Consider the following 24,002-nt stretch of genomic DNA (forward strand, 5'->3'; position numbering starts at 1 on the left):
AAACCTAGTTGCCGCGCTTCGCTTTAAGCGCTCTCATTACCATACCTCATTACTTTAGAGTAGTTTGGGTTTTGTCGGCGTATGCTATTTCACAGATTAGCAGTTTTTCCTCGGAAGCCGAATGAGTGTTCAGAAGCATCGACTTTCGTTTCAGATGCCGAAGCTTGAACTGAAGTCCAGCGCAAAGCCTAGTTTGTACGCCTATCCGGCCCCACTCGAAGAAAAGAAACGGGAGGAGCGCGAGAAGGTCCAAACTGCCGTCTTGAGTATAGCAGCCCGTCAACGCAAGCGAGATCACGAACGCAAGCACCGAGATGAGAAGATGGAGGTCGATGAAGAAGAGAAGAAAGGTGAAGATAAGAAAACTGAGGATGCTAAGAAGGCTGACGGCGCCAAGAGGGAAGACGCTAAGAAAGCTGAAGATAGCAAGAAAGCCGGTCCGTCTACAACGGAAGATAAAGATAAGAAGAAGGACGAGAAGGACGAAAAGAAAAAGGAGCCTGAGCCCAATTTCGAAATATTGCAGAACCCTGCAAGAGTGTTGCGGCAGCAATTGAAGGTGGTTACTCTGAATGACAACAGCCAATACGTACCGCTAAAAGATGTTTCCATCGGTGGAATTATAATGGTCCGAAATTTGAAACCGGGAGAAGAAGAGCTTGTTGAGCCTGTCCAAGGTAAGTCAGTTAGGGCATTTTGCATTTGAGCGGGGGCTAATTTGCCACAATGGTTGTGTTGCAGCTTTTGGGCCCAAAGGCGAGGAAGAGAAGGAACCGGAACCTCCAGAGCCGTTCGAATGGTTAGAAGACTAAGTTAAATTCTACGCTTTCATTAAACTTTAGCCTAAGATGTTTTAGATATTTATGTGTCAGTAAAATCATTACTCGGATTGTAATCTGACTATTATAATTAACGTACCCGCAAAACCGCGTTTATAACTTCGGAAATAAACAATAAAATACTGTCTTGTTTTTTTCCATTCGAGTGAAAATTTCCTTTAAAGAAACATTTCCATAAACACATGGAAAAGGCGACAGGTAATATACAGAACCCTCCTCCATTTACAGTGAAAACTGCCTCACCGCATACATTCTAAATAAAGCAACGACAACATTGAAGCTTACCGGGAAAATATAACAGGAAAAATTACATAAACAGATATGGCATATTGCCGAGAATTCCGGAAATTTCCACGCTTCCTGCAAAACGATCCCCCGGGTCTCGATTGCGTGTCGGGTAAGTAAATTAACGAAGATTAGATGTGACAACGTACGTGAATGGTTCAGCACGTTTGTACAGGCATTAGCTAAATTTTTTATTCGAAAAAACACAGAGGAACGTGTTCGTTTAGTTTGGTTCGGAGGTAATTCGTCTTGACGAAATGATCTGGGCGTTTAAGGAACGAGACTCGTTTCAAATCCATTCAAGTACCGCGTCAGATGAAGTGGTTCCGGCACGTTTTTTTTTTCCCTTGAAGAACGAGCTGTGCCTCCGCTGGTTTAACGCTCAAACCCACACACCGACATCAGTTATCGACCATTCGGACTGCCCTCACTATCCGCCTCCGCAAGTCGTCCATGGGACGGTTGCAGCGAGGTCATCAGCGTAGATCTATGCGTACATATTCCACGTCATTTAGTTACACAAGCGGGCTGTACGAAATTAGGTATTATGACGATCCCTAGAATCGGAAATAAGACGGCCCCCGGGGGCGACAGGCAACCACCTTGGCTTGTTTGCCACGCATTTCCGTCAGGATTAAGCTCTATGGCGGCGTGCATCGGGTCTGTCTCGACAAAGATCTCGATTCGGATACGATTGCCGTGATATCGAGTCTAATTGACTTTCTGAGATCGAAATTTCGATATCTTTGCGAAGATCGCGAAATATCTTTGTCGAGTGTTGTCAAAAGTTAATTAATAAGGTAATTAAACTCGATGGAACGACAATCGAAATCGAAACGAGATTTTAAGAATCCGACAACTGCCCCGACGCGGATTGACAAATCACGTATTATCAAACGCTCCCTCTATGTCCGGAAAGGCTCCCGGGGGCTCTCTTCCGTGCGCACAAGAGAGAGTCCCCAAGAGCAAGTTGAATTGTTTATGTACTTCCCTGTTTAGTGCGGGCGTACGTACCACTTTTCTTTTAGAACGAGAACTAATGATTTGTGGTTTACGACGAGCACGAGCTGCGGCTTATTGTCGATCTCCCGTTTTTTCCATGTCCCAGCTCGGCACGTGACCGTCTTCGATTCGAAGTAGTTTTTTCCACTTCATTCAAGCAGAATCTGGCCAAAATCGCTAAATGACGCGACTGCTCGCTCTCTCCATCCGCCCCAGCTGTTTAAATTTTGATTAATTCACAAAATAATCGACAATTAATATATCTGTAAACAATCAAATATGGCCAGCCGTTTATTATATATCGCAATTTCACGTTTATAGATAAAGCAGAATAGTAATTAACGTATTTAATATGCTGTTTAGATGGTCGGGTTAAAACTTAAAATGTATGCTGAAAGGTTCATCAAATATGGCCCGAAAACATTTTGACTGCGGACCAATTACGTCTGCTTTAATTGAATTTCGCATTTTCCTCTTTTTTGCCATTTATCGGCCATAATCATCGATCTCATCAACGCCATTCGTCTCATTTTCATCGACAAATCACACAAATCGATACCTTTGGTTGGTGTCGCCGATTCACTCTTAATGAAAGTCGGAACGGAATAAAATAAATATCTTCTCGGTGGGAGAAAATGTGTCTTCTTGAATTAAACTGGAAAAAGCCATTTTCGTGAATCGATCCGGCTGGGACACTTCGACATAAATAATAATAAAAACCGTTCTGCTCCATTATTCTGTCCGTTATTTTTAGACGCCTCAAAATAACGCTTAACGCGATTCTGAAGAGAAACAAGCAAAGTAAACCGTCGAAGACATAAAAATAACCTTTTAAGGTTGCAGCCGGAACAAGAAGGAGAGCAAAGAGATTTTGGTTCCCGTGGTGAAACACCGCGTTTCTGAGTTACTGAAAGGGGCAAAAAGCGTCTGAAAGAGAATTCTAAAGTAAAGACAAGAATCGAGAGGGAACTCCACAGTTGTTTAATAGAAACTTTCACAATATACATATGCAACATACTCTGTACACTCCAACTACTTGCGATTACGCAGCCTTGTCATGCTTAAAAGAATTTCCAAGTGAGGGAAGCAACGAGACTGAAGACCTCCCAAATTGGGCACTCTTTCACTCCAAATTGCTGGAAACTAACCGAAAACGTGTGTGATTTACTGCTGGAAAGTGGTCTGGATAAACTGCGCTAATGAATCGAATTAAATCTTCTTGTTGGATATAAGTATCGAATTCGTTACAGATAGACATATTTCATCTCCGAAGCGTTACGGGAGTTTTCCGGGAAATGTGCTTTTTCATAAAAAAACGAAAATGATTAACAAATGCGAGAACTTAAGCGGAGCTCCTTCGTTATGAATATAAAAATATCTTCGAAACGACAATAGAAAAGATTGATTAATTTATTGTTTCCTCGTTTTCCTTGAGCCAATTTTCTATCGAGCTTGGGGAAAATCGTTGCCGAAGGAAGTTTTGTCGTTTAAAAACCATCCATCAAAGTAGACTCGACGACTCAAAGTCGAGGGGGCTTTTGGAAAAGGTCCTTCGAAGACGTTGCAAAACTCTAGGCCTATCGACACTACAAAAACTAACTTAAGCAATTTACCCCCTTCTTTGTGCCAATACTACTTGCAGCTGGACCATCGTAATCACGGGAACGATAGCTGTTTGCCCAGCAATATTCCCTTAAATTAATACTAAACATAAACATTTGCTAGGTAAATAGGATCCTAGCTCAAACTTGGAAATTTATCCTTTAAGAACCTCCCAATCTAACCGATATCTAGCACATTTTGCACTGCCTAGGCGAATTTATTATTTTACGACACCTAAAAGCCGAATTCCATTAACCGGTCCCTAAAGGAAAATAACGGCATTATTCCATAACGGAGCTTCGTTATATTCCTCAAATGTGTCGGAAATAAAGGGAAGGATCTAAACGGTCTCGGAGGGCTGCTCGTCACTCTTCGCTCAAATTGTTGCAGATTAGAAGAAAATGTTGTGGATTTATTGCACTTAGGTGAGCAGAATAAGATGCCAGTTTTTTGTTTTCCCTAGCTTTAAAGCTCGCTTTATTTTAAAAAAATCAAATAAAACCGACTGTTGGAAGAACGTCGAAAACGTGCGCATACACGATGAAGCCAATAAGGAGAAACTTTCAGTCATGTTGCTCGACATCGTCTTCCTTCGTCGAATTGATTCATAAAGGTAATTAAGACGAGGAGGGGACATAGAATAAGAACCGTGACCTCCTAAGTCAGTTTAGTTCCCCTCACAATGGAGTAGGTGTTGCTGCCCTCTGCCCCCAGTGTGGAGAAAGTGTGCAAAGCATAATTCTTAAGCGAAATAGGGAATCGCCAACAAAGGAATAAAGGTTGGATCGTAGGGGGGTTTAGAGGCCACTTAAGTTAGTTTAGTTCCTTGACGAAGAAGATTTGATTCGGAATTGCGTACTCGTCAATGGTGTGCGTCAGATAGAAGTTAAGTAAGAACAGCGATAGGAAGTTAAGGTAGTTTGCTTAGACAATGTTCCATTTCTAAAGCCGAACTTCGTTTTTGAAAGAGTAAGAAATTTTCATCTATATTCGATTCGCTTCGAGAAAATCGCAAATTTAGGCTTTTCGAGTCGGACCGAGGGAGAGCAGGAGAAAAAAACAAAGAAGGAAAATAGGAAAGGGTAGAAAGACTCATAGACTTCAACTCATTTAAAAATTTTCAGAAACGACCTTTACTCACCCACCCATCACAAAAAAGGATCATCTCGTACGGCCATTCTGTTCTCATAATCTTTCCCGCTTTGCAACAGGAGAGAATTACCATAAAAAATTATTTTCTCCTTTTTCGGAGCAGGTGCTCTATCCAGCACTTTTGAAGGCAAAGCCGTTTAATTTGTGACTTAATCCAAAAATCAATTTCGCTGATGTATACAAAATAGATAAAACACATTTCGGAGAAATATCTCTGGAGATTGCGCCGTTTTATAGAGAGCAGTTGTTGTACGGACATCGCGGGCTGGCAATTTTCGAATTATTTACGTTTCAAGGAGATTCTCCCGCAATTTCCAGAATGTGGCCTCGACAAGCCCATCGAATATCGCCATCCCCCGCAAATTAAATAACGATTAAATACTAATTAGCAAAAACATTAATAATTGTGCAAAACCGGAGTGTTTCGTGGCGGCGAAATCCGAATCAGACACAAAGGACCACGGACCGTTGGAACAACAGCGTTGACCCGGGCTTGATTAATGTTGTTAAAGGCCTTTCTTTAAAAATCATTTTTACAGCGAAATGAAAACCGGTCTCGAAAAAACGAGTAAAACCGTTAATTAGTCACCCCCGTGAAACTTACTCGTGGACTGCATTAATTTCGTCGCCTGAGGAACCCGCTGAATTAATTCTTCTTTGTTGGAAAAGTCATTCTGGATCGCAGCGTCAAAGAACATGACACAGTTTCCTGTTTTAAGCAGTTTGAGGTTCCATTAGCATTTAGCATTCCTTTTTCGCGTTCTCAGATTGGTAAGACAAGGACAGCGACTCGTTTCACGGTGTGGATAAAGGAAAAGTACCCGGTGGCTCAACGCCGCGTTCACGGATTTAGTGTTGAAATTTTGCTAACAACAATTAAAAAAAAGAACCAGGAATATAGTCAAGTTAATAATAAGTACATGGTGAAAACCAGTCGTGCGAGCCCGCTTTAATGTGTTCAAAATGAATCCTGTCATCATATGAAGGAAAATAAAACATTCGAGGCGTCAAGAAAACGCTGGAAACTGCCAAGAAAATGTTTTGATTCGAGACGGTTCATTAAACTCAGAAAAACGTTTCAGTTTTCCGTCGAGCGAATATTGAAATTTCTATTTACACCCAGATAACACGACGAACAATCTCGCGCAGGGCGGAAGATTTAAATTGTCTATGGTTCAAATCACGTAACTTTTTGTGCACATCGCAGACTTCATTTCGGCAGTGATGCCACATCTCTTCGAAACGACCGTGTTACAGGAGTTTGACAGGTATTGGCGCTTGCACATTTGCGCGACCCGGACGTTATACATTAACGACGATAGCAACGACATCGATAATAGATAACCCGGAACGTCCTCAGAAGAACACACTTTTATCGCCAAAGTTGACGGACGAAGAACGCGCGGAGAGCACGAAACATCAAATTAAATCGAAACGCCAACAAATCAAGCGACAACGGTGGAAACAGGTAGATTCGTGTTGTTCAGACGTCGATATATATCTTTATCCTTTTTTAGCACATTAAATTCATGTGACCTGTCATTTTACGTGAGGCGACACTCTATCGTTGCATCTTGTGACGTGATAAAAACTTACGTGATTTGAACAATATGTAGCGACGTTCCGATGTTGAATCGGGGAAAGTGCGTGTTTTCACTTCTGCGATCTGTTGGCGTGAAAATTGGGGAAAAATAACTAATTTGTTCTGTCGCAGAGAGAGCTTGATAAGTGCCGTAAATTTGATTGTTCGAAGGAAATAGCTCGACATGTGACAAGTAACACCAATCGGGTATCACTGAAAGATAAGGGAAAAACTGAGTTCGAGAAAGAAGCGTACGAGTGCTAAGAGAAAGGAAGTGGATTTAATTGGGGTGGAAAGTCGAGAAAAAGTGCCGATTTTAAGGAGTCCAAAGGCAAGAACACGGCGGGAGGGAAGAAGAATAACAACTGGCAAATTTCAAAAAAATTCGAAATTCGAGGCCAGCCGAGGCGAAAAACATAAAAAAAAACCCGAGAAGGAGTTTGCCTTGTTACCGAAACCAGTATTTTATTAATGAAAACTTTAATACATGGAATCCAGAAGTGTTATCCAGAAATATGACATGCAGCGCGAGTTGCTCGGTTCGCATCTGAAATATACTGGATTTTACGAAAGTAAATGCATTGAATGCGTGTTTTCCATGCCCGTCAAAGAAACGTGCTGAAAAACATGAAGAGGTTTAAATGTCAATTTGGTCCTGAATGCGCCCGTAATCAACTTCTTTGGTTGTATGTTTTTTCTATCGTTTCAATGTAATACTGCAAGCTTTTAGAAACGGCGTTATCAGAGAGGTGACGGATAGAAATTCCAAGTTTATTGCCGTGGCGGAATTACAAGAGTTCGAATAAACCTCATTTCATATGGTATAAAGCCTTTTTCTAATGAGAGTCCGAGCGCCCTGTGGAAAAATTTGACGATACAAAGATACGTTGAGAAAAGATTGTGATCCGCGACGGTATCGGACGGAAAAGCTCGTGTAGGCACGCCTTTAGAATTTTGAGCTGGACGCATTAAAAGTGTTCTGGGTGTATGACGAATAAATGCGAACGTTTTTAGGCGTTTTCATCGGCATGGAATATACAGCGCTGTTCGCTTGAATAGACTCGGATCAAAATAGATGTAAATGAAAATCAGAAACAAAATTCCTTTGGAATATTATTGTTCGTCGAACAGTTAAGTTCGCAAAAAGGTAAACGTATAATATTTGTTTACTAAATTCCTTTAATTTCCTAAAAAAATTGTTTTCGTCAATATAAGGTTCATCACTTGAATAGCCTCAACGGTTTAGTCTTATTTCTAAAATGTTCATGGCTAGTTAGGAAAGAATAGTACAGTGAGAAATATTTTTATGAGCATATCTTTAATAGTTAAAGAAAATAATTAGTATTACTGTGTGATATGGGACGCGGATCTTCATTAAATTCCGAAGAGATTGGTAAAATAAAAATTCTGAGGGAAGAAGGATATTCCAATCGAGAAATTGGAAGAAGAATTAAGAGAAGTGGAAAGGTAATCAATAATTTCTTTAAAAATTCCGAAAATTATGGAAGAAATTACAAAGGAAGAGTTACAAAAGCTGCAACAGAGAAGGAGAGAAGATTAATTTTACGCAAGGTTTCAAATGGACAAATTTCCCTAAAAAAATTAAAAGAAGAAGTTGGTGCACAAGCATCAATTTCCACTATTAGACGAGTTGTACAAAATGCTCCATACATCAAACTTTGTAAATTAAAAAGGAAACCTGCTCTAAAGAAAAGGCATATTGTAGCCCGATTAGAATTTGCAAAGGTACATATGAGCTGCTCTTACAAATGGTACAATGTGATTTTCTCAGATGAGAAAAAGTTCGATTTAGACGGGCCCGACGGAATTTCTCATTGTTACCATGATTTGCGCAAGGAGGATCAAATTCTTCCTAAGCGACACTCGTGTATGAGCTCAGTTATGATATGGGGCGCAATTTCTTATAACGGAGTTATCGACTTGGTCATCATTGAAGGCAAACAAAATTCCAATAAGTATTTAAGGACTTTAACTAGCGTGTTGGAAAAAATAAAAGATATCATGGGACAGGAAAAGTGGATTTTTCAACATGGTGATGCACCAGTACACGCAGCACGTGTAGTAAAACGAATAAATAATATTGTTATTCTTGATTGGCCAGCATTATCGCCTGACTTAAATATTATCGAGAATGTTTGGGGATGTCTTTCTAGAGAAGTTTATGCAGATAGAAAACAACATGAAAATAAAACGGACCTTATTAGGGGTATCAAAAGAGCTCGGTCTTCACTTAACAAATCCTATTCGCAATCTTTGTATAATTCTGTGCCAAATCGAATTTTCGAAATTATAAAAAGCAAAGGAAAATCTACTGAATTTTGAACAATTATATGTTAAAAAATAAATCTGATGTTGTTTATTTTTTCAAATGAGGCTATTCATGTGAAAATCCTTTGGAATGAATTTTCTTATATTACTTTACTTACTAATACTTTATTTATAATTTGATTTTGAGTAAGAATTTCGTATTTGTTATTTTTGAACATGTTAAGTAAAACAAAAAATTAAATAAACTGCTTAGTAACCTTATCTTATCTATGCGGCTTTGCAAAAGAACCGATGAGTCTATTCGAGTGAACAGCACTGTACGAAGTTTACGCACGATTTTCGCAGGACTCGGCAAAATTTAATATACAGCAGACGTTCGATAATGTGAACTAATTAAAACCAAGTGTGGTTCACATTATCGAAATGTTTCCATTAGCGAACGTAATTTAAAAATTCAAAGATTTATTGAAAGAAACGTTTAATACTAACATACCTATAAAAAATTAACAAATATTCTTTTATTGTAGTAATAAGTAGTTATTAATTAGAAGAAAAATAATCAGCAATTTTAGTCTGCGTAAATTTGCGATTAGCATTATCTTCCAATGCCTGAGCCCGTAATTTACGAAGAACTAAAATATCCGCGTATGACACTTCTTTTCTTTCAGCCCAATCTAAAGCTTCATTAAATATATGTACAGCTTGGGCATCAGTCACCAAACTTTTTGCTTCAATGGAATCGTCTTCATCATTCTCACTGTTCTCATCTTTAGTAGCATCATTCGTTAGTTTGTCCTCGTTCCAAATATTAATATCAGCTGAGGTACAAACAGTGTTAGGATTCACTACTTTCAATAAATTAACAACATCCAATGATGCACTATTGACAATAGAGTCAACGCTGGATAGCAAACGTTCTCTAATTACACTTAAGGGAACATTCTCTTCTTCATTATCTTCATCATTGGTACTAAACAGCTTATTCCAACATTTTGCAATAGTTTCCTGATTAAGTTCACTCCAGGCCATATGTAAATCTGTGACAGCTTCTCTTAATGTTACTTTTTTTAAAGCATCAGATATGTTTTGAGGATTCTTAGACAAAACAGATGAAAGTAAAAACTTTCGATAGTACAGTTTTGTTAGTCTTATTATATTCTGGTCCATTGGTTGAATTATTGATGTTACGTTAGGAGGCATGTACATAACAAAAATTGACCCATCTCTGCTCCTCAGTTGTTGTTCTGGAGGATGACATGGTGCATTATCCAATAGTAATAACGCTTTTATTGGAAGCTTCTGTTCTTTTAGGAAATTTTTTACCTACAAATTGAAAAACATCTTTAAATTATGCACAGATCATTTGTGTTTGTTTATTGTTATACCTGAGGAACAAAGCGCTTATGAAACCATTTCAGGAATATACCGCTAGTCATCCAGGCGGTTTTTGAACAGTCATAATCAACAGGAACTTTAAAATTTTTAAATGATCGTGGATTTTGTGCTTTTCCTATTACCAATGGTTTTATCTTGTGTGAACCATTAGCATTAGTACAGGCCAAAAACGTTATTCGTTGTTTTTCTGTTTTTATACCCGGAGCAGATTTTTCATATGATGCAGCGTAAGTTTTCTCTGGTAACATTTTCCAATAAAGACCACTTTCATCTGCGTTGTAAATTTGTTCCATTCTTAAATCTAACTCTTTAATGATTTTTATCAATTTTTCTTTAAATGGTTGTACTAATTGTGGTTGTGCTGATAATTTTTCACCAGATATAGATAACAGTCGAATTCCATATCTTCCTTTGAATCGTTGCAGCCAGCCATCACTAGCAACGAAATTTTCAGTTTCTTTCAGTTTTTGATTTAACAATTTAGCTCTCTCTTTAAGTATTTCGCCACTAATTGGAACATGATTTTCCCGCTGTTGTAAAAACCACTTATACAGAGAATTTTCCATTTTGGGTGCCTTTGCATTTTTTAAAGTTCTTCTATTTCCCGGTCCTCCAAATGTATTGCACGTTCTTTGTAAAAGTTGTCTTTTCATGCGCTTAATTTTGCAAATTGTTGCTTTTGATACACCATATTTTTTTGCTAATTGTGTTACTCCAGCGCCTAATGAAACTTCTTCTATAATTTTCACTTTCTCACTTAATTTTAAACATTTTCTTTTATACGACATGGATGCCATGATCGTAAAAATGTATTAACGCATGCAATGTATTGGTTGTTATAACGTATGTATAAACGTGTTCTAAACACCATCTACGACTGGCTTGGTTTGCCAGGTTTGTCGTACTTTCTTGCAAAGGTGAATCCCCAACATAAATCGGCGATTCACCGTCGCAAAAAGTTGTTTACGTCATCGAGCGTATACATTGTTTACATTATCGCGTGTTCCGTTTGATGCTATAGAACGAAGTATGTGTTTACATTAGCGCAAGTTTTAGTTATCCCATATTTACGTTATCGAGCGTCTGCTGTATTTATATATTTAATATATTATTATATATATTATATTATTATTTAATATATTTAATAAATTCAAAGGGCGAAAAACGGACTTCTAACAAGAATAATTATTCATTTGACAGCGTAAACTTCGCTTTAATAGTCTCAATTTCACATAAGCTTACTGTTTACGACAATTTACTTAGATAATAAAACTTAAGCAGTGGCCTTACAGTAAGCTTTGTTTGCCTTTTATTACCCGACATACGTCCCTGTTTATGGCAATTTTCGTTTTCCAACTACATTTATTAGATCTGCAAACTTTATGGCCGATATTAAATCTTAATGTCGAGTTTTAAATGCGGTTATTACACAGTATATTATATTTTATTAAATTCCCTTCCTTAATCAACTCGATGCCTGGAAAATGGCTAAATGATTTCGTACGCAGACGATCCCGAATTAAACATTTTAGATGTATATCTCATGCATCTTTTGGTTCTCCCATGAGCTGCCAGTTCGGAAATTTTTTACCCGGCTCTGAAAGGTTTTTCGGCCCGATGGCTCGAGAACCGGAAGGCCAAAATACTAGGAAAAATTCGATGATTTACGATGGGTCCATCTTTCGCAGAGGTTTTTAAATGCAAGTTCAGTGTCGCGTGTACTTGAGGTTGCCTACCTTTCCCTACATAAATTATTTCTCGGCTCTTGCAAAACCCATTATGACTCCGTAATCTATTTGGAAAGATTCGAAAAGTGAGAACGGGTAAAATTATTCTCGTGCCAGTAAAGATATATGACTTCAAGACTGTTAATTTCATGAAGGGCTTTATAAATTCCACTAATAATTAATCTTCCCGGTCTAGTTTCTGTTTGGTTTGATTTATTATGGCTTAGGCACTACGCAGACTATTAAGTTATTGAGTTATTATGCACTTCTTTAACTCGGGAAACTGTTTTTCGTTATTCAAATCGTTGCGGCTCTCGCGCGACCGCCGCAAATGTGCCGCCCGTAAACGTGTTTAAGGGGCTCTCGTCTTAAATTACGGATATTAGGAAAGATTGCAAAACACACTTTCCGGCGAGCCTTCAAAAATTTACAATGCCATCTCGCAACCAGTAAATGACAGCTCAGACCCTCGGAAATTCCATACTTTGCGCACCGAACGAGGGTATCGTTAGGTTTTATGTCGCTTCGAACAAGAAGAGTGCGGAGAAATTAGCTGGGAATATCATCTTTTATGTAACGTTTTTTTGCAATATTATAAAACCTCTAAAGCGGCTACGTAAAAGGTGGGTCCTGCCCCTCTTCGTAGGTGTAAAGCTTCAACGAAATTAAGGCTTGTAAAGGGAACCCGCTATTTATCTACTAGGACAGATCAATTCCGGCGGTCTAGCGCAATAAATCCGAAAAGTTTCAAGGTCTCCACAACTTTAGTAGCCTCTTCACTTTTTAAGTATACCTGCGGGAATTTCCGGCTACATGTTTCCAATTTTAGCCTCTGTGTTTTATTGGAGCAAAAATAGAGCAGCCAGAAGGTGCATAGGGGCAAGAGAACGAATTTCTGTACGCAAACATTAACCATTTGACGTGTGTGCACAATTCAGGGCCAATGCGAGCAAAATGGCGAAAGGGCAAGGAGAAAGTTAAAGAGGCAGTTAAAGGGACGCCGACCGATGAAATATTTTAGAGGCGTTTAATTTCAAAGTTGCCAATTAAATAAAGAAAGTCTAAGTGAAAACAAACAGTGTAAGTAATAACAAATTCCCCTTAAGTTTCTCTCCTCTAATTAGTCATCTTCAAACTTTGTAAGTCGCGTGTCTCTCTTTATGCGTATCCAGGAAATGCCAAGGGGGTATGAGCTTGAATAAAATTAGCTGCCAAACTATAGTTCTGGTTCATTATAATATCTAAATCTAATTTAATGGCTTACGAGATAGATGAACACGAACACCACGAAGCGAAGCTTTTCATATTGAAATTTGTGCAGTAATTTGCAATGTTCGTGGAAATTCCTACATTGCAGAAAAATTGGTTTCAACGCGGAGGGTCGATTAATTTACATTGTTTTGGGGCACAATGACACGTAGCAAATATTTGTTAAGTAATGTAGATGTTGAGTTTTTGAAATTGGACGCCTCTAGAGTTTTGCAGTCTCCAATATCCCACTGTTTACGCCTCTAATTTTCTCCATAAATGAAATTCGTGTTCGGCGGTTCATGGAAAAAATCTTTTGTGATTTGCGTTATTTAATCGCACATCTCATCGACGTCACATAATGACAAAAAAAAAGTCACACGTTTAATCTTTGCACAGTGTTGCTTGTGTTGTTTCCAGAAGTCCCACCTGTTACGCCTCTAATTTCTTCTCCTGCTTTAAAACGATCCTCTGCAGTTTCTTTTTACACGAGGTGTTCTAGAATGTGGGGACAACCGCTCGGATACATATAGGTCACATCGAAATGACGTGACAAGTTGTTATAAACTTTTGTCCCGCCGGCCTGCCCTCCGGGGGCAACTACGCTCAAAGGGATTAGGTCAAAACTAACTTTTCTTAAGAAAGTTGTAAAGTACTGAATCTAAATGAGTAATTTTTTAATATAATGGATTCTAATTAGGAAACGGTGTCTTTCAATTAAAAATGTCGCCTTTAATTCACCAGGGACAGACCAACTTTATGAAAATAATATTCATTTTTCCACCCTGTACGTTAGGATATAATTTTTTTTTAATAGACGGAATTTTAATCTTCTAAAAGGTGCCCGTGTCGGATGACGAGGGAACGAACCATTCTTGAGAAAATCAAAATTTTAGAACGGTGAAACGTACACCGCAGGTTGTCATTTCAAATGCTGTACAAAAAGTAATAAAACGAGAGTATTTCTTTTTGGTCTACAGTTCAGGGGGACTATCGGTCAAAATAGTTAAATAATTCCTTGAGCCGCGACTCTGAATCTTTGAGTAAGTCAAAATCAAAAGCCGAAGCTCATTAAAAATTTAATGGCGTATCTTGAGTTTTATGCCAATTACCCAAGTATTAAAAAAAAAAAGACTGTTAGTCTTTATGAGGTTCTTTGTCTTTATTAAAAACTTTCGTACTGTTTACTAAATCCCACCGGCTGCTTGTCTGACGCTTGGAAACTCCTCATGAATGAGCGAATACTTTCTAAAATTAGAAAATACTTGCCCTTCATCGCTTTATTTAATACGTCAATCTTTAAGTTTTCAGTTTTTAAGTTAAATTGAAAGAAAAATGAAAATATTCTCAAACGCGAATTACACCCCTCCTTGATGCCCCAAATGCCCCGGAATTGCCGGAACTCTCATACCAGCAGTATTTATGTTTCCACGAAATTATTCAATTTCCCCTTTGGAGCAGGACATTCATAAATATTTAAGATTGATGATGGCTTGCCAAGATTACAAAAAAGGGGTTAACGAAATTTCTATAGTCGTTAATATTCCCGAATCAAGCTGTTAGTCACCGTCCCGTCCTGTGCAAATGAAACATTAATTCGCCCACCAGCGAATATTATTTTAGGACGACCAAGAAATAGGAATAACGATCGAGAGGGAATTCTACATTTAACAAGAATTCGACACACCTCAGCATTAGCACCGTCTAATTCCCGTACTAGTCTCAAAGTCGTTCATATAAAATGGGATAAAATTAAGGTTAGTCCTGGCTTTTCGGGCGTCCAATTAAGACGGACTTAGCCGGTTGTTCATTAATATCCAATAGCTGTCCGGCTGCCGAGCGGTGGGCCGCCGTAATGGATAAAGACGTTCTCTAAGACGGTGATGATTTGAAATCCAGGAGCGATGAGCGAATCATTCGCATCGCGTGCTAACAGAAAAATTGATACATTGTACGTGCAAGGCGGCAGACAGTCAAATAATTAAGGTCTAGTAGTGATTTTTTCAATTGCAGGTTTCACGATGATGTCGAAGCTCGAAATGAGAACGCCCACCTTCAAATGGAAACAAAAAAAAATTTAGTGCTGCCCCCCCCAACCCCCCGCCCTCTCCCCGAGCCCTCTTCTAAAGGTTAAAAGCACAATTTGCTCTGCAATCAATTCCGTACAAATTAAACTGAAAGGGACTTTCGTTTTTTTGGGGCAAAGCTGCAAAAAAAAAAACAAATAAAAAACGACCGCTAATTATAGTGATGTTTCACAACTATGTATAGTGTTCATTGTCGTGTACAGCCGCATATATAGTGTGTTAGTGTTTGCTCCTCGTGAAGTTCAGCTATTTCCATTTTTCGTGCCTTTTGCGAACCGCAATTTTACCAGTTCTCCGCTCAACTGGCTGAAATATTGGGTTTGACCCAACGACCACGAGGGCCCTTCATGTAATTAAGAGTGGGATAATTTATACTGTTTCAGTTTCAGTCTTTCCAAAATTGTATTTACGTGCGTTCTGAAGGCTTGAATTCGAATTTTCCGGAAAGCTCCTCGCTGCATACTAAAATGAGTTAGGCTATTAGAGAATAAATCAGTTTATTGTCCGGCGAACCTAAGGGGAAGAAACGATTCGTTTCCGCTACAAGCAGCAATGCATAACAATGGGGTTCTATTTTCGACAGATTACTTTATCTGAAAACAATCATTCTCCTACGGAGAAATTGTATTCAACGGTATTTTCGAGGAAGTCACGAGTATAAATTCTTGGATCTCGCACTTTTGAAATACACTGTACAATATGCAGAATAATGTCATGAATGCGAGATTTACGGTTTCCTTAAGTTGATGTGTAAGGAGCAACGTTGAAGCACATGCAGAGGTTGCGAGGCTCCTTTCCTATAACAATAATAACAATAATAATGATGATGATAATAATAATGATGATAATAATAATGATAATGATAATAATAATGATAATTATAATGATAATTATAATGATAATAATAATGATAATAACAATGATAATGATAACAATGATGATAATAATAATGACGATGAAAAGTAACAGTGGATGAGGAGAGAAGACGAATTGGCTGACCAGGATGACGACTGCAACGGTGCATTCGTATGGACGTTCCGTGATTTCTGTAATGTTGATAAGACGCGAATCGGCTTCGCCAGTTCCAAACACGATCACAATTATTTAAAAACTTGCCGAGCCGTTGACTTCAATTTAGAACAGCGCCGAGAGTGATGTGCCCGATTAATCATTAAAATGTTTGTACAGATGCCAGCTGAAGCTGCTACTTCTGCTTCCAGATGATTGTCCCACTTTTCTGGAAGGTCGAAATTGATTAAGCATCCTGGAAATCGAGCAACTAATAAACATTAATTTCAATTCACCCCCGACGGCGATGACGGTTCCGCGATAAAAACCTCATTCGAGTGTACGAAGGTAAATTCATAACGCAAGTTGATAACGAATTTGCATCTCAAAACGCCGAATTTGAAAGTTTCCACGGATGTCGAATATTAATTAAAGGACCGATGTTCGAAGCGGAATGTAAATCTTTATAAATGTATAAAGTTATTTTAAATATGTATCTCCTTCAGGCCGCTGGAATTTCCGGGAGTTTGCAGATTGAGCCAGGGGCGAAGCAAGCGGCATTATTTAATATTTTATAGATAGTTTAGGGGTGTTTTCCAGGAAATAATACCACTACTATATATTGCGCCATCGGCATAGTACGGGAACATCAGGGGAACATTCTGCAAAACCTTTATGGAAATTCAGACTGTACAAAAATTTAATAACGAAAAGATCTTAAAATTCGAAGCAAAGCGGGCGCGCATCCTAGTAAACACGTCCGGAACTTTAAATTGCATTTTGAGGTTTGTAATTTCAAGTTGTAATCTATTTTAGCCTTGTTTTCGTTGTTTTTGGTTGGGAAAGTGAGGGCATACGATAATGAAATATTTACATGGAATGCGCTTTTATTGTGGCTGAATGTTTGTGGAGAAGTGTGTTTGTGGCATACATTTATGAATACATAGCTCGGTAATTAAATTTTTTAATTAATCAGAAAATTTCAGCCGCAAAAGAAGATTCTCGGGATGTTCTCCGGAACCCTCTGAAATTTGTGGTTTTTGGAGGATTTTCGAAAAAAACTGAAAGTTTCAGCGGCAGCAGCAGATTCTCGCGATGTTCCACAGAACATTCAGGAATTCGGGATTTTAAGACATTTTTTCAAAAAATTAGGAAATTTTTGCGGCAATAGAAGATTCTCGGGATGTTCGTCGGGACCTCCTGGAATTCGTGATTTCAAGAGGTTTTTTCAAAAAATTAGGAAATTTCAGCGGCAGCAGCAGATTCTCGCGATGTTCCCTAGCACATTCAGGAATTCGGGATTTTAAGACATTTCTTGAAAAAATTAGGAAATTTTTGCGGCAACAGAAGATTCTCGGGATGTTCTTCGGGACCCCCTGGAATTCGTGACTTTAAGACGTTTTTTCAAAAAATTAGGAAATTTCAGCGGCAGTAGAAGAGCCTCGCGTGTTTCCCTAGAACTTCTGGAATTCCTGATTTTAAGACATTTTTTGAAAAGTTTAGGAAACTTTAGCGGCAACAGAAGATTCTCGGGACGTTCTTCGCAACCTTCTGGAATTCGCGGTATTAAGACGTTTTTTGGAAAAATCATGACGCTTCGATTCTGACGCACATTTCCCTCTTTCTCCCCCGAAAAGCGACGTCTCCCACAGCTTCGCAGCCATTCGACAAAATTAACTTCTTTTCCGAAACTTCGGAAGGCCCCCGATAATTTCACTTCCCAATTAATAATGTCACCCAACTACATGCAACTGAACGGAAATCCCCGGGATATGCCCCTTTGACGCATTATGGATTGCTGTTTGTGGTCGGAGATAATGGACGAAGCTTGTTTTTCTGCGCACAGGCGTGTTGTTTGATCAGGAGATCTACGAAATTAACAAGTTCAATAACGCTCTCTACAGACATTTCCTATAATCTATAAAAAAATCTGTTTAAGTCTACTGAAAATAGTTTAAAAGGGAAATGGCCAATTTGAGCCCAAAATGAACAATCCCGAGCAAACTTCATTAAAAAATAACGTGCCCTGAACTAAATTGATTGAAATTTGTCTTTGTATTGAGGCCTGACATTCGATTAGAGTACATTTTGTGTGGGAAAATCGCAGTAATTGCCAATAAATATTCCCAAATGCTTTATTTAATTACCCGAGTATGAAATATATTTTTTAGTTTATTTTGTTGCTTCCGCTATTTTTGCATAATGGCATTGAAATAAAACTTCATCAGAATATGCAAAAATTGTTATGGACGTTGGCCCAGGGTAAAAAATATTTTGTGTGCTTGTACAGGGCGTTCGGCGATGCAATAGACATAAAGGAGGACTTGTTGTTAGCCACTGCAGCCTTGACCAAAGACCTGCAGTGTACAGGGTGTCCAACGAATATGGGACACTGCCCGTACCTTGGAAACTATGACTAGGAGAAAGTTGAAACTTGGGCATCATACTAAAGTGAAGGCGATCTATTGATTAAAAGTATTTTCGTGAAAACACCACCAAATCGCTTATTTTAAACGCAACACCCTATATATTATAACAAATTTCGATTCGGTGGAACATTGTGAATATTTTTCGCGTATAGCGTTGTGTACTTAATTTTTACGGTTTTCGAGATATTTAGAATTTTCCAAAGGAAAAATTAGAGCTTCAGCCACGAATGTATTTTCTGATCGTTCGAAAATGCCTAAGTATATTGCAATGAGATTCTGCGCTGTTGCGCAAAATGCTTCGCAGTCCTCGGATCAGTGAGATAAATCAAGTTTTTTCATGCAGGGTATTCAACAAGAGAGTCCAAAATTATCATTCGAGAATTATGAAAAACTTAAATTTTTTAAACAGGAACCCCCCGTTTTTTCAACTAATACATATTCAACACCAAAAATAAGCTCTACTTTCGGTACAATTGTCTATATCTAAATCTAACCGTTCTCATTTAATTAAAAAAAAAAACGCTTTTCAATGTTCAGCACTTAGCAACTTATTTTAAATAACGTCGAGAGTTACTAGATGGCGCGACAATCGTCAACAATAGGCCCCTTCCTTCTGTAAGATGCTTTGACGGATCCGCTCGTTTTAAAACGATCTATTGTGCGTTTGAGGAGTTTTCGTGATGACTTCGGTTTTTCTGGATATCGAACACCACATGTTCTGGTTAACACTTACACCACCGCTCACCATAAACGATGAACGTATTGAGATAATCTTCGTTTCAATAATTTGCGAGTGCCGTCATACTTGAATTCTGGCGAGCAGCGCCACCTAGCAACTCTAGACGGTACAAAATACTTAGCCATTTTCGAATTATTAGAAAATACATTCATGGCTGAAGCTCTAATTTTTCCTTTGGAAAATTCTAAATATCTCGAAAACCGTAAAAATTAAGTACACAACGCTATACGCGAAAAATATTCATAATGTTCCACAGACTCGAAATTTGTTATAATGTATAGGGTGTTCCGTGTAAAATAAGCGATTTAACATTCATTCCCGGTATAACCGGAAGAGGCATTTTCACGAAAACATTTTTAATCGATAAATCGCCTCCACTTTAGTATGATGCCCAAGTTTCAACTTTTTCTAGTCACAGTTTCCAAGATGCGGATAGTGGCCCGCATTCGTTGAACATCCTGTATACAACCTTCAAAGTTATCCGCTTTTCCTCAATTTTCTATTAGCAGACGTGCCGCAGAGAAGTGTCAAACAATTTGAATGTGGCGCGGTCTCAGATATCCCATCTCTAAGGGAACATTAAACTATTCGCATTAATACTGTAGTGTTCGAACTAAAAATAAATTAATCTTGAACATTTTAACTCAATTGCTTCGCTCCCAGGTTGCTTTCCTTCCGTGCCCGAAAACCCATTTAACTTGCAATAGTTTGAACGGCGCGCAAAGTTTCGATACGTGTTGTATTCGTTAATGTGGAAAGTGATTTATTTCAATTTGAAAAATTGGATTTCGATAAGTTCGAACTTCTTTTCCCTGCACACATGATGAAAGATCCACATTGCCATCTAAATTATGTTATTTATCTTCGGGGTAAGCGGGACATTCCGCTTGCCGGGCACACTCCGATCGCGTCATGGACGCCATGCTGAGAAACTTCAGAGCTGAATCTTGGAGTCGACATTATCAATTTCATTGAGGCATTAAGAAGGATGATGCAAAGGTGATTCTTTGTGCTGTGGATCAGTACTGCCTGTGCTTACCGAAAACTTGAGTGCAAGGACACATTGCCTGCATTTACCGGGAAGACAATCTCATTGGAAATTACGCGCTTTGGTTTCTGCACGGGGGGTCGATTCCGCACCCCTACGAATTTGTTTCGGAATGGACACTGGCCACGTCTCCTGGGGCGTTTCCTAGCACTAATTTAAGTCCTGCTGAAATTGTTAACACCAAACAGCGCACAAACTCGGATTTATACGATATTCGACGATTAATTTTCCTCCCGTCTCGAAGTACCGCATTGAGGTGTCTTAGGGGACGTCCCGTCATCCTTTTGGGTCAAGTAATAATACGGCACCATGTCACATTCGTGAAATCATCAACTTCTTTTATTCATTTATAAGGAGCGGATTGATCCCTCAGGGAAAGTCTGAGGGTCAAACGGGGCCCCTTGATCGTCATCCGGGTAATATCGATCCGTTCGGGCAGCGAAAAAATCCTGGTTAAATTAAAATTAATATATTTTCTATAATTCGTCCCGTTCCATTTTCCATTTAATTAGCCAATCCTCGTGGCCTTTTGACTTTTCGGTAATGCGAAACTGTCGACTGCCACGGAGTGTCGTGTCTTAATGGACAGGATGAAGTTGGTAATTGACACGAAACTTTGCGGAGTCGAATAGTCCTGAGAAATGCTAAATATTTGATTGGAACGTTGGTCTCTTCGCGATAGAAAGGAGTCGCGTTCGCTGTCTCAAATCTACCAACTCGTCCCACCGCAGGGCCGGAGTGGCCACCTGCCCCCCGTGATATGCCTTAATGTTTGCCCGCAATTAAGTAAATGCGATTTTCCTTTCGTTCGCTGCCCCCGCTAGAGGAGTTGCCGTGTAGCCGAAACGATGCACCCGCAGCCGAAATGAAGACGAAAGGGCCTAAACATTCGGCATGAAACTTTCAGACAAAATCCCCACGGAGTTTCGCTCCAAAAGAAACTTCGGCCATAAAAATGAAAACTTTCCCAACGAGATAATACACTTGAAATATTATAGCATTTCAAAAGGTAAAGACATTCATCCAGCCAGAGACCGTATTGCATGTTAATGTTTAATTACAAGCTTTGTAGCTTTATCTCTTACAAGCGTGACTGTGCGTCATAAATCTTGTAAGCGTTTTTTAACATAATAATTATCAAGATGGAAATGTGAATGGTGGCTAAAGTTAAGTTGTTTCCTCTGGTGTTTGTACGTAATATAATGGCACGACACAGTTTCATTATGCTTATTTTTAACTTCTTTTGAGGAAAAGAATTTCCTAAAGGCATAGCGTGAAATTGCCTCAAATAAGGCACGTGAAATATCGGTGTCAAGGCATCTGTTTGTTATGGGATTCGCCCAATATATTTAAAAATTTGCCTCGAAATTATTTCATATTTGCGAAAGCCGACCTAAACTCCCGATTTATGGATTTCCCATATTTTTCAAATATTTTACGAAAACTCCTTTACGCGTGCTTCAATTTGCATACAACTTGTTGAACTCGATTGAGATTTGAAATAAATCAGAAATACTCGTATCTTGTCGCACAAAAGAACCCATTTTCGCCTGGTTCAACAGAAATATTTTGATTCTAAAAGGGCCTTTAGAATCTAATTTCCATCGACATTCAATAGAGCAGTTTGGCATGTGCCATAAGAGGATGATTTGGGAGTTTTATTGGACGAAGAAATTTCCATGTTTTATTAGTTTCAGACGCCCTTTGAGCTAGAGGAGAAATGCTCAGAATTGATCGCGTTCCTTTTAATAAGACGCACACGATTTTATTTGGACTAAGATGACGTCAAAGTTGGTAAAATTAATTAGCCCCCGTTCGTACGGAGCACATCGCCGTGGTTCTGAGTCAGGCAATTTCGCCCCCATTTTCGAGGAGTTTCAGTAATATATTTTGCTAAATTTTGCCTGATACCGACAAATCCGCTCGTTCGTTTCTTCATTTTACTCATACGACGAAATAACGTTCGGGCGGGTTATTAACGGGTCATTATATTACGGGTGTTTTGCAGGTGATGCTCAAAAGTCCATAAATAACCATTATCTATAGCTCTATTTCGTGGCCTTAATTCCTTGGCTCCGACCCTAATTTCGAAATCAACACAATTGAATGATCAATTAAAGCCGGGACGTGATATCATTATAGCCGAATGCGAACCAAATTATAGTTGGTTACTTCCCTCGGATGCATTACGGCAATGAAACCAGCTAGTTAGGCAAACGAAAGAACTCGCAATTAAAATAAGGGAGAGACACGCGTGAACTTCCAATTGACGCACGCCAGGTCTTACCTCTAACTAACGTTAAAATGCCTAGAGGCATCACCAAGATGGCCACCATCAAGTCGGTGATAGCCAAGGACATGAGGAAGTAATTGGTGACGTTCTGTAGTCTTCGTTCCCAGCAGATCGCTAAGCAGACTAAAATATTTCCTGCAGCCGTGCCTATGGCCAAACCAATGGCAGACAGAGCCCACCAGTTGTTTTCCTCGACGGTTTCTTCGGTGATGTTGACTGTGGGTTGCGCGACGATCGCCGGGTGTCTGTAGAGCACGATGGAGGCGTTGTAGTAGACTTTGTCTTCTGGAGACATGGTGGTTGCCTGGAAGAAGAATTAATCGATTAACACGAGTTATCTTGGTGGTTATTTATTGTTGGTTGGCGAGTTTGGCGCGCGCCGCGAGAGCACGATCGGTGGTGCGATACCCTCCACGTGTTAACCGTCTTAACGCTTCTCAATCGAGACTGGACTTCCCCCTGAAGTCTTCGAATTTCGTTCGTCCTAAAAATTCGGAAAACGTAATTGAAATATAGACAAATGCAAAAGGCTGAAAACGATTTATTTTCCTTTGCTGGGTACACATCGAACCGTAAATGTTCATTTTCCATTTACTCTCTTAGTTGATCCACATTGTAGTTTCACATCATATGCACAATTTCGTATTTCCAGTTTCACAAGTAAAGCAATCTCTCCCGTCTAAAAACTAATGAGAGCCAAAGCCGACGGCCTTGCAAAAATTGCATGTCAATAGAAATAAAACACATCGACAGGAACATAGACATATCTAGCTATTATTTCTTTACTCGTGTACCTGCTTTTATATCTCAAAAACTGATGCATATTCAGGTTACGCTTTTAATTATACGTATGGTGTTATGAATAATCCCAGTGCCATTTTTAATTAAGTCCTTCTGAAACGGAGTGTTATTCTGAACTCGGGGATGGGATGCGGACTCCAGCAAGACTAATGAAGGCAACTCGGTTAACAATTATTGCGTCTTAAGTCACTTTGCTGGTTGTCGGTTTCGTTAACGGCGAACTCGGATCCGGTAATTGGCTGTTGATCATTGCGCACGCGTCACTTTCGGATTCTTCTCTCGGCGATTCCGACCCAGCCCGTGGTGAGGGGTAAACGTTACTCCCGAGTGGCGTTGAAAATATTTGGAAAATACTATGTAGGAAGCGCCACCATCAAGGGGCTGCAGCTGTCTCGGCCCTCGCTTCTCTGCTAATGTTCGTGAAATTGGTTTTCGCATTTCGACCTAAAGAATTCTCGTAAAAATGCATGTACGCC

At 39.1% G+C, this 24,002-nt stretch overlaps 3 protein-coding genes across 6 annotated transcripts in view; 1 reads left to right on the plus strand and 2 right to left on the minus strand.

Annotated features, from left to right (window-relative positions):
* Nucleotides 1–964, plus strand: part of Rpn2 (Regulatory particle non-ATPase 2) — a 55,310-nt gene extending 54,346 nt beyond the window's left edge. The window contains exons 12-13 of the mRNA XM_066282585.1: nt 155–677; nt 742–964. Coding sequence (XP_066138682.1) covers nt 155–677; nt 742–812 — 594 coding nt within the window. The 3' untranslated portion in view covers nt 813–964. The remainder of the gene's footprint in view (nt 1–154; nt 678–741) is intronic.
* Nucleotides 1–24,002, minus strand: part of 5-HT2B (5-hydroxytryptamine receptor 2B) — a 50,490-nt gene that overhangs the window by 17,157 nt on the left and 9,331 nt on the right. For 2 of the 4 annotated variants that reach the window (XM_066282587.1, XM_066282588.1), the window contains exon 2: nt 22,720–23,029. In XM_066282587.1, the coding sequence (XP_066138684.1) occupies nt 22,720–23,020 (301 nt within the window). In that variant the 5' untranslated portion in view covers nt 23,021–23,029. Of the gene's footprint in view, nt 1–22,719; nt 23,971–24,002 lie in introns of all 4 variants that reach the window. The other 2 variants (XM_066282589.1, XM_066282586.1) reach the window with 1 other exon arrangement.
* On the minus strand, nt 9,248–11,220 carry LOC136339260 (jerky protein homolog-like). Its single transcript, XM_066282363.1, has 2 exons — nt 10,137–11,220; nt 9,248–10,074 (listed from the first exon to the last, which is right to left on the minus strand). Exons 1-2 carry the CDS (start codon nt 10,941–10,943, stop codon nt 9,292–9,294), a joined length of 1,590 nt encoding a protein of 529 aa, XP_066138460.1. The 5' UTR covers nt 10,944–11,220; the 3' UTR covers nt 9,248–9,291.

Source organism: Euwallacea fornicatus, chromosome 5 (genome assembly GCF_040115645.1).
Source record: "Euwallacea fornicatus isolate EFF26 chromosome 5, ASM4011564v1, whole genome shotgun sequence".
NCBI lineage: Eukaryota > Metazoa > Arthropoda > Insecta > Coleoptera > Curculionidae > Euwallacea > Euwallacea fornicatus.

What these genes read in the sequence shown, in the direction of transcription:
- LOC136339260 (XM_066282363.1), bottom strand. Translation starts at nt 10,943, where the DNA reads ATGGCATCCATGTCGTATAAAAGAAAATGTTTAAAATTAAGTGAGAAA. An exon ending in ATAAGCGCTTTGTTCCTCAG is followed by an intron (nt 10,075 to 10,136) that starts GTATAACAATAA and finishes TTCAATTTGTAG; the next exon opens with GTAAAAAATTTCCTAAAAGA.